Below are 14,496 nucleotides of genomic sequence, written 5' to 3'. Positions count from 1 at the left end.
TGAGTTCTTGATCTGAAGCCAGAAGAACTCACTCTGCTGGCTCTCTCTGTGGTGCACACAAAACAATAATTCCAATCCATACGGGATCTGGCATCAGCAGTCACTAAGAAAGGCCTAGAGGCGGGGGGACGCGTATGTTCTTGCAAATGCAGGGCCCACAAGAAAGTTTTATAAGCCTTTTGGGCCCTTCATAGGTAGGCATTGTAGCTTCCAGTCAGCACACGTTTTTAAGAGTAAGAGGATATTCCCTGCCCAACATAAGAAGAAAGCACTGTGAGTTGGGAACATACATTCTTCCTAATTGTTTTCTTCCCATCTACAATCCTTTAACCTACCACAAGCCTACTGCCTAAACGTGGAGGGAAAAGAAAATTTCCAGCTAACATTGAGTGGGGTGTGAAATGTACCGCTAATGAAATGTTCTCCTACAGCAAAGAGACTAACATTAAATCAGAGCTTAATCAAAACCTCAACATTTTTTGCTTATAGAAAAGAATGTGTTAACTATCATCCTAAAATCCTTCCTGAGGCAAAAGACTATTCATATTATTAAAGCAGCTTGTTTTAAAACAGTTTTAAACATAAGTAAGCAAAGGAGCACTGTGCTGCGAAAAGCAAAAAAAACCCACCAAAAAAACACAACAAACAAAAAACCCACCAAAAAAACACAACAAACAAAAAACCCACCAAAAAAACACAACAAACAAAAAACCCACCAAAAAAACACAACAAACAAAAAACCCACCAAAAAAAACACAACAAACAAAAAACCCACCAAAGCAAACCCCCATTTTGCCACATCACAGCCGTCTCACCTCACTTGGGGAAGCATGAGGTAGTGGATGCTCTCAGTATTCTTTTCCTGAACCGAGGCTGGATCAATAAGTGTTTTCAGATTCTGGTACATCAGCTCAGTGATAAATGGAGTATATGGTGCCTGTAATGTTGCATTCAATCATCATCTTTTCTTTATTGTTTGTGCATTAGGAATCACTAATACTTATGAATCACATAAGGACAGTTCAGCAAAACCAATGCTTGCACAGTGTCTTGAATGCAGAACCGTGATGTTACTCAAAACACAGACTGAAATTAATGACAACTTTGCTACTACTAATTCACCTCCTTCCTAGTATTTACATGTTACTTCTGGGCATCAGATAAGAAAATCATAATGCCTCTTTATCACAGTCAAGTGATATTCACCTTCTTTATAGTACCATGGGGTAGATAAAAGGTGGGGTGGAAAATGAACTGTGCTACACAAATCAGTAACAACCTGGGGTTTCCCCCTGTGTATTCAGACTCTGTACCCATAGTTTCTATGGTCAACTTAATCTAAAAACATGCATCTTTGTGTCTAACTACATTAAAAATGTCAAATAGTTTTAGTAATATCAGTTATAGTAGGCTGTAATTCCCTTACCATAAGTCTGCACATGGAGAACAAGACACTAAACAAGGTTTCCAAGGCCATAATGCAGTCTTCAGTCCCATTCTCACCCTATTTGAAGAATTCACCAAGAAAAAAAAAACAAAAAAAACCACACATCTGCAATTTTAGGATCAGTAACTGCACTTCAATAAACTCCAAAAATTTCCCAGGTTAATGCAATAAACTGGTTTCCCAAACTGAATTCATTTTGCTCAACCCCATCCAGTGAGAGAAAGAGAATTACTGAACAATTTGTTTGGTTCTCCCCATAAAGCAAAGAGGAAGAAAAAAATGTTAACTTTTCATTCCCATTATCAGATACGAACCGATATAATTTAAAATGCAGCATAAAGATTGTGTGTAACACCACGAAGCAGTAAATTAGCATTGACCGCTGGGGTTTTGTTTACGGTACAAGACTGCAGAAGTCGATACCTACCTTCAGTCTCCTGCGATTCATTCTAACGTACCAATTGGTCAGAACATCAACGAACTTCACTAATCGAGGGACCACAGTGTACAGCCTGTAAGCTAGAAGGAAAGTGTTTACACTAGTTAATACCTGCCTACTGCATCAAGCTTCTCATTTCAAGAAACACAGTATCATTTGTAGCTCTGGTTTTAAACATAAAACTGGAGCAGAAGCACATACATTAGTAAGCTCAAAAAAGTGACTAGACATACTATTATGTTAAAACCATATTGTGAAATTGTACATCATCAATTCTCATGCTTCAAGACAAACATCTACCACCAAACTGCTTCCCTAATCCTACACAAACACGCATTATGGAAGCCTTATGCTTTTATCTGACTTGTAAAGAGGATAGTGGATAAGAGACTATTAATCGCAAAGGATTTCGCAAATCCTAGATTTGCACATGCTGTAAATACAGCCAAGTCACTAAAAGTTTAACAGAAATTATTGTAGAATCATACAATAAAATTTTATCAATGACTGCCAACATTTCCTTTTTTCTTAGCCACTTTTAAAATGAGACACCTACTTTCAATCAGTTCTCCTGAAAAAGATAATAAAAATTTGCAATTAAAGGAACACAGGAGGCTAAAAGAATGTAAAGTAACAGCAAGCCTGATGAGGTAAGATAAATGTAGCTGTATTTCAAGTTCTGTGTAACTTAAAAGCATGGAGGACTGCCAATGCAAAAAAGGAGGTCACCACAAGCATCACTATGCAACCAGGAAAAATTTCAGTTGTTTGTCAGAGAACTGGTGGGGTGGGGATGGAACTTAAACAGGACTTTGTTTTCTAAGGAAAACCTTGTATACAACTTCCTTAAAAGCATAAAGCTTTTTGATCTCTATGCTAAAACAGTTTCATTAATCAAGCAGCTACTGAATAAAAAGGATCTTTAAAAGCTCCACTACGGCTTTCACTGCATTTTCTAAAACAGAAGTGTTTTTAGAGGCAGAGTACTGGTATTTAAAGCTAAAAAGGAAGAGCTCAGAAGATTCAGGCCATAGTGAGGAAGACCTTATTTACATGGGAATTTGTATTCCTAAAAAAATCCCCAGGTCACTTCTAGCTATGCATTATCTAGTTAGACTGGTTAAAAACAAAAACCTCCAAAAATCCACCCTTCAGGATAGTAGATGTTTAACAAGAGTTTCAAGTTAGCCTGGAAACAGGCATTTCTCTCCTCAACAGCTGTAATGCCAGTTCATTAACCAAATCGTGAAATGTTACTTTTTCATGACTCAAGAAAAAGGCACGCATGGGCATGAACACGTGTGCACACACACACACAGAGGCTTCTTTCCATTTCAGTCCTCAGAAGAAAAGTTGTTTTGTAAAATAATTGCTTCTATTGGGCACTTAAACAGTAAGCCTTGTTAGGCTTTTTTTTTCCCTACTTAAAAACATTTTAATCCCCCTTAAAACACAAAGCATTGTTTGCCCTACTACCTTCCACAATACCTTCCCAATATCTTACTACTTGCCCAATTTGTCAAAGGGCCCAAATACCAGAATTTTTCATCATAAAATACAAGGTTTAGTGGGGAAACTATACCACTATTCCATAGGAAATAACTGATTTGCGTAAGTGTTGTTATCAAAGTAAACTAAGCTGGCCACACCAGCGGCTGCTGCAGCGGTTACACGCAGTGCTCCTGAAGGCACCACGTCTGCAGCTCCGGCTTGGGGCACACGTTAAACCACAGACAACACACAACAGCAACAACCCTCTTACACACACACACGCATGGTGTCATGTCATGGCAATACTTTTACCAATTTGCCATGAATAACTGAAACGAAGCTGCTTTCCGACAGGTAGCGTCTCCTTTCCTCCAAACGGTTATGTTCTAGGAAGCCAGCAGCTCTCCACCAAGCCGGGGCTAGCACAGGATTGCTAAACCTTCCCAACGTCTTTCCTGGGCTCTCCAAAGCATCCCAAAGTTGGAGTATGTATGGAGGTTATGTTCCCCGCCACCACCCTCAGTCTATTCAAGTGAGGTCAATACCGAAGTGGCAGGGACTCTGTTACGGCTGAAATACTGCTGGCTACTCAAGCTACCAGTAGAAACTGGGGCACAATTAACATCACTTTCACTCCACAGAAACATTTTTCTAGACGCCAGTGATCAGTGTCAAATGTAGCTCCACGACAGAACATGCTTGGGAAGAACCTAAGCTCATTGCACCGTGTTTCTGGTCAGCGGTGTCCCCTTGCCATTCTGCACCAAGCCCGGACGTCCTCACACAGGATCATGCGCACAGCAGCAGGACCAGCCGTTACGGCACCGACCGCACCATTTCTTTGGCAGATGGTGCCCAAACGCCACCTCAGCACCACCGCCTCAGCTACGTTTTACACACAGCAGAGACAGCGGGGGGCTTCATACACCTTGTGGGTAACAGAGCTGTACGGCACTAGCTGGCAAATGCAATCAGTTGTATTTGCTCACATCATGCCACCTCCACAACAGCTTCTGTATTTATTATTTTTTCATTATTATTATTTTGGGTTCTAAAATGAAGCTTGTATTGTGTATTTATCTCCTTTAACATCTGAGGTTATCAGTCACCATTATAATCTTCCCTTGCCTCTTCCTGATTTTTTTCCCAATTCAAGTCATATGAAGTAGAAAACTTTTTAAAAAAATCCAAACAAGTTTTTTTAAAAAAAAACATTTGCCCATGAGTATCATGTTGCAGTACACATTTACTGCGTCTCATTATCATCTGACTGAATTCAGAGTTTATGCAGAAAAATAAATGGGAAAATCATATTTATTAATCCCTTCCAAGTGAAATGTGTCGCTCATTTGATGAGCACATCACACTACGTTCATCTAACACACGACAATAGGACTTAACACCAACACTACGGTCTTGAAAGTCTTTACATTGTCATTTTCCAGCAGGAATTTTCTTCTCCTGCTTGGAGGGAGCTTCTTGCTTTGTAAAGATGTCAGCTGACGCATCACTTTTTATTAGCTTCATCTTCCTCTTAGAAATCCAGAGCAGTGAATTCAAGTTTCTGCCCCCACGCTCATCTTCCTACAAACACTATTTCTGTTTAAACCATGCACTAATCCAAGATCTCAGGTACACATTCACAAATGAATTTTCCACTGTCCCTCGATGTATTTTCCTCTGTACCGTGCAGCAGGTATACTTATATAGGCTCTGCATATTTCTGTTTGGCAACACACAAAACTGAACACACACCACCACCAAATTTCAAGGACAAAGCTTCTATGAAGAAGCCACATTTGTGTGAACAGACAGCTTTTGTCATACTCCCAGTTTTGGTAGCTTGAGGATTCTTTCTTCCTTTAATGAAATGTTCTTAGATGACCTCACCTGAATTTTGTTATTACCAAAATTACTGCTTTATCTACTGTAGCAAGATAAATTCATCTAACTGGCCTTGGCGAGAGTGAACATCACGCCAGTCTAAGAGAGGGGAATATAAGAGATGACTGAAGCAGGGGAGGACTGTCCTGTGTCCTCAAACTCAGATCTGGCATTTAGCTGTTTCTTCATTACCTATTACCCCACAAATACCTTCCTTCCCTAGGCCCAAGTGCATTTGCAGATGGCTTCTAAAAATTCCTCCAAGGGTAACTTCAGATCACAGGCACATGGGGAGTTGTTTGTTTATTCATAAACAGGAACTACAGTGGCAAAAGCCACCTTTTTTAAGGGTACTAGAAACCTAGATACTAAAAGGCACCAAAACCTCTTCAAATCCTGTTGTGACTTTACCTGCAAGTTTGCAAGCTTACTGGATCAGACCAACTACTTCCGAGGACACTGGCGGCACTTTCTCCTTACAACTGATAATGTCTTATTATAACATGGGATGGCATGGGATAATAAAAAAAGACAACATGCAGGAAGAAAAACAAGGAGAGGGTCTTCTTACAGCTACGCAATATCCTAATCTTATGCCATCCCTCTGCGCACACTCCCAACGTGATTAGAGAAACCCTCTACATGGAACTATGCAGGGGAAAACGTATCTCTCGTGCTCACATACCTCTCAAAATTATTTTATTTAGCTAACTTGAGTAGCGTCCATTTTACCCTTTTTCTAGAGCTTCCCCAAATTATATTTGCCTTCCTTTTCACTGCTGTCCTTTAGTTATTACTACAGTATTATTAATCACTCCAAGCAGTGCAGAAGATGTTATTACAGCAACAGGCTGTATCACTGAGCTCATAGCATTAGCCGTGACAAGAGCAGCCTTATCAGGTTTTGAAATCTCATGAACAAGCACAGCAAAGTCTGTATTAACACCCATGAAAGCAGCATTCCATGTATGATGGTAGCTGGTTAAAGATTTCCTTCCTTTTATCTGAACTGCAAGTCTCATGTGGAATCTGGGAATCTCTGGATGAAGTGGCTAGCTCTCTAATCTGAGGTTAAACCCCCGCCCCGCCACATGCATACCTGCCATTTCAGCTTTGAAGAACTGAATGAGCGACTGGGTGAAAGAAAGAATCCATTTATCCATGATGTTATTGCTCTCCTTAACTGTGTTCTCATTGTAGAGGAATTCTCTTCCCTCATCCTACCGTTAACATAAAAACACAAAACACATTTTCAAGTCATAAGGGGTATACATTCAAACCTCTGTATCGAAGCACCTGTCAGCCACCAATAATGCGCCACCGTCACTGGGTTATGCTGGTTTCCTAAGAAAGAACATTAAATTCCAGACACATGTAAGAGGAGTAGCTGAGGAAAACCTGGCTCCCACTGCTGCTATCTCACCACATCACACCTTCAGCTACAAAGGAGGCCAGCTCTTCACCCAGGCAAAAGGCAGCACTGCACGCGATGGCACGCAGCCGCTCTGCCCCTGCTGCAGCGTACGCCAGAACGTCCAGACACAGGGGAGGACTCTGGAATTTGCATAACTTTCATCTATGATGACGAACTCTATTTGGGGTAAGGGCAAATAAACAATGTAATTGCTTTTTAAGAGCATGTGACAATTTCAACAGATTGGAACAGAGAAGAACATGATAACCTGGGAGAAAAAAAAAAAAAAATTAAAAAAGAGGTGGACACCCTTGTTGGTGCCTACAGTCTGACTCTCTTCCATGTGAGCATTTTTAGGACTGACAGAAAACAGGGGCTTGGTTTTGGTTGGTTGGGGTTTTTTCCCAGATTTACAAACTATATTTAACATCTGGTTTTAAGAGTCTTTGGACCTTCCGTTCCCTTGGGATCTAGATGAAAAAAATCTGTTTGCGTTACTCAACCCAGAAATTATGCATCCACTTACACAGTACAAAAGGAGAAGATTTTCAGGCAAGAAATGCATCTGCTCATGCAGAAGTGCAGCAATCCCAGTGTGAGGTCAGCAATCATTTAACCAACTACAATTACTGTGGTAATTACAGTAAGCATAAAATTGTTAAGACTGCATCCAGGACACTGGGACTGTAGTTCCTCTCTTGCAGGAGGCAGAATACAATGAAGTTGTTTAAACCTGTGCATGAAATCTAATTTAAGCACCATCTCCTCTAATAGCACATTCTTTTGCCTAGTATGATGCATAGGAAAGGTTTCACTATCTCTACGAAGAAAAATTACATCTGCTGAATTACTAAAACTATCTGCTTAAGCACTGGGATTTTCCACTGGGATCTTCCATCTCCAGTTTGGCTGACCTTGCAAGATCTAATGGGATTACAGCAAAAAGCTGCAAAGCACACTTTAGATAATTCAAAGGTCAAACAGGAAAAACAAGTATATTTCTGGGGCAATGCGTTAAAGTCTGTCTGATGAATGCTGTCTAGGGATCCTAAGAAAGTATCTGCTAAATATTAGGATCTAGGAAGTTACTAGACTTTCTTCCCAAAAGGGGTTGTTGTAAAAACATAAACCCATTTAAGTCACCTATTTACTGAAGTCAGCTTCCTTTATTGCTTCAAATGACAGCTCTTCACTGCAATTTAAGCTGCTACTGTAGTTTCATGTGTAGTACAAGGTTTGACCTTTTTTTGCTTAGCTCCCACTCTCCCATAAAACTTTGCACTAACAAGTGGCAAACTTCTAGCATTAATCTCAGCTGAAAGATTAAAACTGGTTTCAACAGAAACTATATGATATACACATAAAATCTTTAATTTAAATAAAAAAAATTACCATAAGAAATTTTAATCTTGCTTTTATTCTGGAAGTGTAGAAACTCATGTCACTCACGCAGCATTTTTTAGCAGGCTTCAAATGTAATCTACAAGTCTAAAGCACTATTGCTTTCATGATGATTTACCTTTCCATTCCTTTTTTTTTAAAAAAAAAAAAGTTGTATTTAAATTTAACTTTTTAAAAAAATGAACTGTCATGTTACAGAAGGCAATCTTCATGCTGTGGCTAATGTATTCAGTATTGAGTATTCCCAAGTTAAACATTTCTATGCAGGTTCATAATTAAAGTTTCAGTAAATGAGTTAGCTCAAGAAATTGTCACAGCAGCTGCTACTGAAAATAACTGTCTTTACTTATTTGCAGTTCTATTTGTGTTAAATCTGTATGCTATTAAGCAAAGTTCTTGCTGCAGAGAAACTTGCTGTCCAGATGCTATTCTCCGACAGCATCCTTCCTGTGATGTAGCCATGCCTGGCTACATGACACGAGGTAACAGAAACAACCCAAAAAAAAAAAAAGCAGCACTCAAAGCAGTATGAGTGACACCTACTGCCTCCAAGCTACTACACAAACACTGATAAGGCAATTACTAGGAAACCACCTAGGCTTAGTACGGCCACTTCAGAAGGATTCCCTCAAGCACATGTGGTATGTGGCTTATAACTGGTGTTCCCAGCAAGGTGACTAGCAGCAGAGAATTTCTTAGCATTTATTAACCCCACAAATTAAGTCCCTATCTTGTTCTCTAATTTCAAGAGTATGAATGCAATAGCATCACATTTATTTGAAATAAAGGGAATCAAGAGCACCCTAATCCAAGAAATGATAGCCGTTATGTCTCGACAGTCCTCCACCTTCCACTCCTCCTGTCTATATAAGCTTGGTCAAGAAGAAAAAGATGCAGGGTGATTATAGCTTTGTAAAACAGGGTACTAACAGCAAACAACACTGAAATGAACAGCAAGTATATACAACCTGATCTAACTCTGAAGTCAGCCTTGCTTTGAGCAAGGAGGTAAAGATGAGATGACCTCCAGAGTCACAGTCTAAGTTTCTCTGCGATGCTAATTCACTCCACCAGTGGAAAAAGCACAAAGCCCCTTGCATTTTGCTCTTCCATGCTCGAGAGATCTGTACCTTATGTTGCAGGATCTGAATGTTCTGAACAAGAAAGCGATATGCATTGTACCAGGGCAGGAAGACATCCTTCAGTATATCCCTTACTCCTTCCTCCTTAAATCTCAGATTTTCTGCTCTTACCACAGGGGAATTGATCAGGTATAACCTGCAAAATAAGAACACCATAGTTCAAAGCTTAAAACTACATATGCTGGTAGAAACGCACTTAAACGTACAGTAAACCCTAGAGAGCTGCACAGCAGGAGAAAGATAGCCAAGGGAGCAGTTGCACACCAATGACGAAGGAAGACAGTATTGTAAGCACATAACGTGTTGAACATACAACAATTTACTTCCTAGTGCTACACGATTATTTTTAGGATACTGCACAGGGAATTTGAATAGAAATTTTCTTTTTTACTCTAGAAATTAACTGAAGTGATAACACATGCCGAGATGCTATTGCAGTATAAAACAAGCAGTGGAGGCACGGAATTAGTGCTCATCTTTAGAATGGCACCTATTGTTTCGGCAATATTTTTAATTTCTTGACAATGACACAGTACTCTTCTACTCAGTCTAGTTAACTTCCTCAATTATAAAAAGCTTTGGGTCCATCACAAACATGGGGCTAAGGAGCAAGGCAAAATAGGCAAACCAAAGTAAAACAGCAGAAATTAACATTTTCAAGAAAAACACCCCCAGAAGAGGACAAAGGCTATACCTCCCACCAGCACAAATGTGCCTTGGCTCCAGAAACAGCTCTGAAGGAGTGAAGCTGAGGATTCAGGTGATGCGGACTCCTCTGTCAGAAGCAGCCCCTCACAGAACCGTGCCCACCTCAGCCAAGGGGGTTCACCTACACAGAGAATCCACCCTGCCTAGGGACATCGTCCTCAGGTCACTCTTTCTCAAGCTAACTGTTCCTCATTTCAGAGAGACACAGACGTGTCCCCCAGCTTCCTCACCAGCCGGGAGTTTGCAAAAAAATCATCTTTATACTTTATCCCATCTTCTTCCCTAAACAAATATTCTGTGCATGGAGACAAACTGGTATCTATGAAGTTAACGCAAAAAGAAACCAGGTCTTTTGCGGATATAAAAAAAAATAATACAAACTTGATTTAGATACACCTTTTTTACTTTTCCAAATATGAAAACCAATCTAAGTATTTTTTTAAAAATATTGTGGCATTTCTCAATAGAAGTTTATTAACTCATTTTCTCACATTTTATCAACTTCTTAAATTGTGATTCTAAACTAAGATATCATTACAGGCACTTCCTTTAGGAGGCTTTAAAATCTTAATGGGGTTTGACACAGCACATTGAAGAATACCAGATCCTAAATTCTTCAGGAGAAGGTTTCTTACATAAAAATGAATACACAAAAAAATAGATCTGCCAAAGTAAATGGACAATAACGCAGCAGAGAAATGGGTATTTTCAGTACTGTATTGAAAAAAAGTTAAACCTATCTGAATTTAAATTAAAATTCATGAAAGTACAGAACAATTAAGCGTTAATACTGAACTACTAAGTCCTTACATGAAACCAAAATTTCTAAGTACGTATTGAAACCAAAACTACCATTATGATTACTTATGTGCTTATTACTCATTATTTATTTCAGAAGTCAAACAAAACTTTGCTCTGAATACGAGAGCAGGTCTGGCCCCAGGGGACACCAGCTACTCCAGGCCTTTTACCAGTTTGGGACTCACCTGGAACAACGACTACTTCCAAGTGCCCCCAGTTCTCCTCCTGAGGGGGCAGCAACACAACCCAGCCAGGGCTGTGAGGGAAGGACCCGCTACACTGCCCCGCAGCACACACCTCGGCAGCACCTGCTTCCAAAACTGCCAGAGAACTTCCTAAAATAGCTCTTAGCATGAGATATTATAGAAAAAAGTAGCTCTCCGAGGCTACAGTTTTATTTTGGGTTTGTTGTTGTTGGGTGGGTTTTTTTGTTGAGTTTTGGGGGTTTTTTTAACATAGCAGCCCTGCACTGCCTTACAATATGTAAATATTAAAAAAACCAGTAGTTTCCTGAATTATTCCAATGCAAAGATACTTACATCTATTATATGGAAAGAGAAATAAGACACCCAATGAAGCAAGAGTTCTGTCAATTGTTACACCTAGCGATATTAGCCACTGGGAAGAAAATAAAACTGTCCTCAAATCAAGCCAGTATTATCAAGTTTTCTAACAACGTAGGAGAAACAATGAAGTAACCTTCCTTTCATGTCTCTAAAACAGTAGTCTGTGGCACCGTTATTTCTTCTTCATTTTAAGAACAGATTGAGAGGAGAATGTAACATCCACTTCTAACAGCAACACTTACCTCAGGATATATGAGAGCAAGAGGGCTTGCAAATACTATTTAACTGTTTTTGACCATTCTTACAGATTTCACACAGGATTCAAATTTCATGAAGTTTGAAGTTGGGTTGTTAAATTTATTGTGCTGTTAAAACTTCTGTTTGCCCTTTCCATTCAACTCCATGTTCATTTAAACAACTTCTATCTGTATTTTCTGCTGATCTATTTATCAAGCTACTGCTGAGAATACTTCAAAGCTGTAGTTAAAAAAATATATATATATGTGTACTGCAAAAGCTAAAGTAACTCTGCAGGGAAGCAGTGCCAAGGAAAAAAAACCTCAGTTGTAGCTTTTTCTATAAACAGAACACATCAAGCGCTTCAGTGAATAAGCAGAGACAAGTGAATCACAGAGCTCCTTCCATAAATGAGCCTAGTCTGCAATGCTGTTTACTCTCTGTGTGGGTGTATGTATAAATAAATGTGACATTAAAGAATGAGTACACAGGCAGAAAAATGAATTAGCGTTTTAGATATAAAAAAACATGCATAATGGAAGTGTAACTTCTGGTGTTTGATATTTTTTGGGTTTTTTTATAAAAAAAGGCATATCTTTTCCAGCATAACCATTACCTGCAATTTAGAAATTTCTAATAAGAGTAACTCCAACCCTCTTCACTCACATCGTTCCAGCTACCAATTCACTGATACTCTGCTAATACACGTTGACCATTTGCAAAGAACAATCTTGATCAAATTTAAGAAATCCACCCAACTCTCCACTGTAAACATATATAAGATAATTTACTAGGTCTTTTAAATGCTAAAGCTTGAAATAAAAAGGAACTTCACATTTGTTTGTTTTTTTAAACTATCTAGAACAAGCAACAATCACCTTTCTCAAACAAAAAAACATGGTACATCAAACTTTCATTCCCAAAGCCCAACCATTACCATGTATAGTTTTAACATACAATTCAATGTGTAAGATGTAAGTTTTCTTATATATACCAAGAACTACAGGGCTCTTGAGAAACCTGTAAGTAGTATACTCCCGAAGTTATTAAAACGTCTTTATTGTACCTTTACCTCAAGGTAACACTTCATGCATGTTGTTAGCACATCTAGCCTAAGTACCAGGTGACTGCATAATTACGTTTATACATTAGTATGCTTTTAATGAAACACTTGAACTGCGTTTAATGTGTTTGACCAGAACAATTTATATATACACATTAGGCTGCTCCACTTCTGCTCTTCTGGTTTCACTGCTATCAGGTACATATTATATACTTATATCAACAAAAATGAAATGCTTTCTCTTTAGAAAATGTACAGTACGAGCAGCAAACATACATTTCTGTGCATTATACATTAATCCTTCCCTAAAATGATTTAACAGTAAATTAATAGCGCTGTTCTCAAAGATTTTATTCAAATTTTCACTGGCTCAACTCAGATGATTAGCTGCCCCAGCAGCCGGCGATGGCTCCAGGGGAAGCATTCTGTACAAATGGGCCACGCATTTCTGACCAAAGGCCTCCCTCCCAGCAGCACGTTAGCTTTGGTCGTTACCAGCCTTAAGGGAGATAGGACAAAGGGTATAGAAAGTCCAGACACTGTAACTATTGCCAGTTCTTTTGAGTCATCCATTCTTTCAGTTATTTGGCTGCCATAGTGCTCCAGAAGTTTCTAAAATTATCTTTCTTCCTACTGCTAATTGTCAAAAACCCCTAAGAAGGCCTCCTGGTGAATGTCTCCTATGAACAGAAAGCTAACATATCAGATTGCGCATTAATTAAACAAATCCTACCTTAGTGCATCAGCTCCATAACTATTTACAATACTCATTGGATCAGGATAGTTCTTCTTCCTCTTGCTCATTTTTTGGCCATCACTAGAAAATACCAGAAAGCAGGCAGAAATTTCCAGAATTCTTGTAATACACTGATAAAGAAAAAAGGCCCCTCAAATCCAGCTTAATTTTTTTGTCCTATTATCTTCTTGGTAGCATAGGCATAATTATATATTAGCACATAATTTCAGTATGACTGTTGAACCCACAAGAGCAACTGGAAAAAGCCCAAAACCCAAAACCCCAACGCAAGAGACTCCCATTTTATGAAACTAAGCAGGAAATCTGTCCTTCCCTACCAAAGCTGAGGGAAGACACACTTGTTTTGCATCAGTCCCTCCAGCCCACTGAAAAAGCTTTATTTGAAAATACAGGGAAACATATAATTAACTTAATTAAAATTACATCTGAAACTAGATTTATAATCTCCTTTACTCTCTATAACAGGTATAATTTAATTCCTATTCTGTCTTGTTACTCATTTGCTCTCTCTCTAGGAAGAGCTAATCCAGCTGGAAAAAACCTAGTGCAACTGCTAGCTGGGATGTGTAAACCTCACACTCTCAGGTGCCTCTTACCTCCTGCAACACCAATATCCCCCTTGCAAGTCTTAACAGCTCCAAAGTCCATTTCAGATTTAATTTACAACTCGCAGGGGCTTATCCAAAATGCTCTTTGACTAAAAATCTGTTCCGGAAAGAACTGACTGATATACAAACCTCGCAAGAACAAGGCCATTCACAATGACATTCTTGAAAGGAGGCCTTCCAAAGAGAGCAGTGGACAGCACCAACAGAGTGTAGAACCTGAAACAACAGACAACATAAGCATGACACTGTGGATACGCCAAGCTAAAGTCTGCATGTCTTTCATTGCAAAAGAAGTTCCATTCTGTTGTTTTACTGTAGCATATGTATGTGGAACATTCACGTGGCAGACTCAGAGAAGAGCTCGTTCTAAGTAGACCTTTTTACTCTTTGTAGCATATTGTGCTGTTTGCTCAGCTGTGACCTGCTAGTCTAAGAAGGCTGAAAAACTGTAACAGTAAGCATTAGGAAGCACATGAAGAAGAAAATTGTAGCAGTTTCCCCTTTAATACAAAACAGATAATTCTGTCCCTGAACAAGC

The 14,496-nt window shown here is 39.1% G+C and overlaps 1 protein-coding gene across 2 annotated transcripts in view; it reads right to left on the bottom strand.

Moving 5' to 3' along the window:
* Window positions 1-14,496, bottom strand: part of IARS1 (isoleucyl-tRNA synthetase 1) — a 112,413-nt gene that overhangs the window by 30,669 nt on the left and 67,248 nt on the right. For both annotated transcript variants that reach the window (XM_055710372.1, XM_005444421.4), the window contains exons 18-24: window positions 14,088-14,174; window positions 13,327-13,410; window positions 9,207-9,354; window positions 6,361-6,481; window positions 1,875-1,966; window positions 1,427-1,504; window positions 816-937 (exon numbers count right to left, since the gene is read on the bottom strand). In XM_055710372.1, coding sequence (XP_055566347.1) covers window positions 816-937; window positions 1,427-1,504; window positions 1,875-1,966; window positions 6,361-6,481; window positions 9,207-9,354; window positions 13,327-13,410; window positions 14,088-14,174 — 732 coding nt within the window. The remainder of the gene's footprint in view (window positions 1-815; window positions 938-1,426; window positions 1,505-1,874; window positions 1,967-6,360; window positions 6,482-9,206; window positions 9,355-13,326; window positions 13,411-14,087; window positions 14,175-14,496) is intronic.

Source organism: Falco cherrug, chromosome 4, assembly GCF_023634085.1.
Source record: "Falco cherrug isolate bFalChe1 chromosome 4, bFalChe1.pri, whole genome shotgun sequence".
Classification (NCBI taxonomy): Eukaryota; Metazoa; Chordata; class Aves; order Falconiformes; family Falconidae; genus Falco; species Falco cherrug.
The sequence above is the reverse complement of the archived record's forward strand: the minus strand, read 5'-3'. Positions and strand labels throughout refer to the sequence as shown.